General features: G+C 40.0%; 1 protein-coding gene across 1 annotated transcript; it reads right to left on the reverse strand.

The window, feature by feature from the left end:
* Positions 1-615: 615 nt before the first annotated feature.
* On the reverse strand, positions 616-3817 carry LOC119193698 (alpha-mannosidase 2-like). Its single transcript, XM_037447325.1, has 5 exons — positions 3749-3817; positions 3386-3508; positions 2919-3110; positions 1618-1731; positions 616-859 (listed from the first exon to the last, which is right to left on the reverse strand). The coding sequence occupies exons 1-5, from the start codon at positions 3776-3778 to the stop codon at positions 701-703; spliced, it is 618 nt and encodes a 205-aa protein (XP_037303222.1). The 5' UTR covers positions 3779-3817; the 3' UTR covers positions 616-700.
* Between the last annotated feature and the right edge of the window lie 439 nt (positions 3818-4256).

Consider the following 4256-nt stretch of genomic DNA (forward strand, 5'->3'; position numbering starts at 1 on the left):
GATGAAACAGAATTAAAAAAAAAGGGCATTACAAGAAGGTCTTTATTAGTGGGTTAATGGCAAAGAATGGTAAATTGAACAAATCTCAAAATTTTACTAATATACTTAATAAGTACAAAATATATAGCCTAATATAGTCATAACACATGACAAGTTTTCATAGTAACCCGATAGAATCGTCTTATGCCACAAATCTCTATGGTGTTTTTAAATTGAATTTATAAAATAAAAGGAAAAAAATACTTTTTCGTCAATATCTCACAAGCAACATAAATAACACGACTTTTATGTCAATTATAAATGAATTTATATAATATAATTTTATATCTATCTATATTATATTTTTAATTCACTTTATTTTAAATAGTACACTTGAAATGTATGCAAAACCTAGTAAATCATGACAATAACGCTGTTTACATATTATGCTTGTACTGTTGAAACAAATATTACTTTACAAACGGCATTATTACAAGTATTTGCTTAATAAAACAGGCAATAACAATCATGCCACTATTAATAAAAATTGAAATTGTTTGAAAATTGAATTATATATTACAAGTATTTTGTTAACTTACAAGTGACTGCGGTGATATGATTTGAAATTGTTTTCAATGAGTTAAAATTACAATGCTAAACGTTGCAGACTTGCAACAGTTATTTAATATAATCAGTCCTGTATTTATACGCTATGTTCGACTCAGCCGTTGTTGAGCGATTGGTTAATGAATACTGACCGCACCTCCATGGGGCACAGCGTGACGACGCCCTCCGGCAATGGGTTGTGCACGCTGACAAAGGTCAGTGAACTGTCGAACACGCGGTCACGTTGCACGTCTAGCAAGTCTGATATTTGCACCTGGAACAAGTATTGCATGGTAAAGTTGGCCTTTTATAATGTGGCAAAAAAGGGACACGACAGACCGTATCGTTTCATTTTGATTGGTCGAGAGACTGACATGTGATTTACGCGTTGGTCTCTTGACCAATAACAATTATTACAATTTAATGACACGTAACTTTGTGTTGTGTTCGTTATGCTACATTCTAGGGGGATTTACTGTACTAGCTAAGTTTTTAGTACCGTTGCGTGGGACAAATAGATATTGTGGTGGAAGCAACCCAGACGGACTCACGCGTACGAGACATTTAAAACCTACTACTCATTACAACATTAAATGTATACAAAGACGTTTTTAGGTTTTATTTGGAGGAGGTAACCTCTGAAAGTAATAAATTAAATTTTAAAGTCTTTCACTGATAACATGCCACATTGTCACTGACATTGCCCATTCCTCACATACACACGAATTCATTTTCAAAAAAGTAGGCAGAGGCGCAACAGGTACACTTTCTGCCGTGTGTATTCCGTCCCATGACGTGACTTATGCCGAGTCTGTCGCACTATCGGGCATAAATTCCAGACTCCGGGCTGATACTGAGTAGAAAAACCCGACATCACATCCCCGATTTGGGGATCGAATACGAGACCTCAGTATTGCAATCGCACCGTAATACAACTACTCCATCGAGTAACATGGCATTTTATTTTCATCTCATTACGTTCCACGATACACTAATCACACGAGCGGAGGCCGGAACAACTAATGTACTTACCACTCCATCGCCGATGGGGTAGGATTTATACACGTCCTTATTCCCGTAACACTCGTCGAGATGGACCCGCTGCAGCGTCACTCCTATGCCTCGTAGTGTGCCGCCATCTTTAGTCTGAAAATAATGCAATTTATAATGTTGCAATCCCTATTATAGATAGGTAATGGGAAAATTACGTACAGTTCAAATTTTTACTAGCGTTTGTGAGCGCTTTTATAATACACAAGTATTTTTGTATAAATAATAAGGCTTTGCGTCAAGTCTACAAAGCGTCGACGACTGACGAGAGATGATTACCCCTCGGCAGTAGACACTGTTGAACATTCACAGGCTGATCCCGGAACGCGACTTACTTACGCAGGTCATTATGGCGTGTTATAAAATATATCCTACCACCAGTATTATGCTGATGCCGATATGACGTATGTTGCAAAGCGACAGCTCTTTATATTTTGTTTACACTTGTAGCCTGGTTAATAGATAGACGCCACTGTAGAGGAACAGATGGTTGCGTTCCTCTATGGAAGGGGATGATTCCCAGTCAGGCAGATGTTGCTTGTGACCGGCCGTGACGTCTCCGACGGTTCCCATTCGGAGATGGTATGCTGCGCGTTGCGCAAATGTTGCTGTCGCAAGTCAGAATCATTTGTCGCCATCTAACGTGATTCCTGTGCGTTATCACTACAATTGGGTCAAGTCAATGCCATATCGGTCTTCTTGCAGTTCCATTGATGTTGTCGAGATGGCGGTATAATTATTGTATCACCACACACTTTGTATGTGGTGTATGAAAAGATTAATTGCCATTCTCGACCTCTCTGTAGAAGCGTAAACGAACGTCATTCAAGGTGTATATAGTACTAGCTTTTGCCCGCGGCTCCGTCCGCGTTATAAAGATTTTCGGACTAAAGTTTTCCGTTATAAAAATCACGCTATATATTTTCCCGGGAGCCTATGTTCTTCCCAGGGTTTCAAACTGCCTCCATACCAAATTTTATCCTAATACGTTGGGTAGTTTTTGAGTTTAACACGTTCAGGCAGACAGATGCAGCGTGGGACTTTGTTATATAATATATTTTTGTACAACTTTTTAAGAGGAACAATCCCGTCATATATCATTGTTGCATAACTTTAACCGTTTACGCAGCGCACGCACAACAGAAGCTCTCAAAACTAATAATTTTTTCCCGGTATGGCAACATGTTTCATTACTGTACCGCTCCTATTGGTCATAGCGTGATGATGTATAGCCTATAGCACTCCACGTACAATATATAGTATAAGTAAGAATGAGCACGTACCTTACTGGACACGTGGGATTGACACGAGGCCAACACGATGTCCGCGGCGCTGACAGTGGATCGAGAGTAGGCGGGCCGGGAGGTGTCCTCGCGTGCCGTGTACTGCATGCTTATGAGCGGCTGCAGGAGGTACTGCTGGGCAATATGAGACCCTAGGGTCAGCTGCCCGCTCGTTGCTTCTGGTGGGGGTTTCTGTAAGAAATGTTTAGTGTAGTAATAATATTATAAGCATGATAAATATAAGATGTAATCAAAGGAATTAGATGTAATATTAATTTTAAATTCTTTAAATTCATTATAAAACACATTATTATTCCTTTGATTCTTTCTCTATCACGATGCGTCATACAACAATTAATTGAAGAATAGTAATTTCTTTCACTCTGTATCTTTTTCAATTCTCCACTTTTACAAATTTGAAACTTAAAATAATTCGGTTTCCCTTCCTCGTATAAATAGCCACTGACCTGACAGTCCCTGCCGGCGGGCTCGAGTAGTAGTTTGAAGACGTGTCGCGTGCGCAGGTTGTCGAGCACGCCCTGGTTCATGCCGCGGTTGTCGTCGCGGCTCAGGCGCCGGTCTTGCATCACCTGCGCTTGGCGTATTACATGCTTAGTAACATGATCATGGTTACCAATTACCAATGCTACTACAAAGACACGAAGAGAATTGGTTAGCGCGGTAATATCATAATTTCTGTCAAAAAACACTTATACATCATATACACACAGAATAGTAATACCAGTACTTTTGATGAATGTATTTGTTATTCATGGATGATGTGCGTGTGCGTGTGTGTGCGTGTGCGTGTTCATGTGAATAATTCGCACCTCGATCTGTCCGGGCTGCAGTGCCGCCATGCCAAGCGGTGTGGACGTCAGCACCGTGAACCTTGTCGTGTCGTCTCGATGTACGCCGCGGCTGGCAACGGGTAGAAGTTAGCTTGCAGCGGGATCTTCTCGAAGTAACGACGCTTGATCATCTATCAAACGTATTTTATTATAGTCAATATAGTATGGACTATTTTTTTACTATAGTTATACTTTGTTGCCTTATTAAATAGTCCGTTGGTAAATAGTTAACGATAAACAGTGCCATTTGTTGACTGCCATCCCAATTTGGCTTTTTAAGTTGTAGAGGGAGTCGAGATATGGGACTCTCTGACACAAGATGGAGTGAGGAATTAAATTTAATTATACACAATTATTTTATAGTTAAGCGGCGATAGCATAATAGCGAGTGGAATGGACTACCGAGACGAATGTCCGCAGGTTCAAAACTTAAGGTCACAGACCTCTGACTTTTCTAAAGTTACGCGTGTATTCATACCTAAGAATT

This window comes from Manduca sexta, unplaced genomic scaffold (genome assembly GCF_014839805.1).
Source record: "Manduca sexta isolate Smith_Timp_Sample1 unplaced genomic scaffold, JHU_Msex_v1.0 HiC_scaffold_928, whole genome shotgun sequence".
Lineage (NCBI taxonomy): Eukaryota > Metazoa > Arthropoda > Insecta > Lepidoptera > Sphingidae > Manduca > Manduca sexta.

Excerpts from the sequence above, each read along its gene's own strand:
- LOC119193698 (XM_037447325.1), bottom strand. The coding sequence starts at position 3,778 with ATGGCGGCACTGCAGCCCGGACAGATCGAG. Across the intron at positions 3,509-3,748 it reads TGCAGCCCGGACAGATCGAG|GTGATGCAAGACCGGCGCCT; the intron begins GTGCGAATTATT and ends CGCCAAGCGCAG. Across the intron at positions 1,732-2,918 it reads AATCCCACGTGTCCAGTAAG|ACTAAAGATGGCGGCACACT; the intron begins GTACGTGCTCAT and ends CATTATTTTCAG.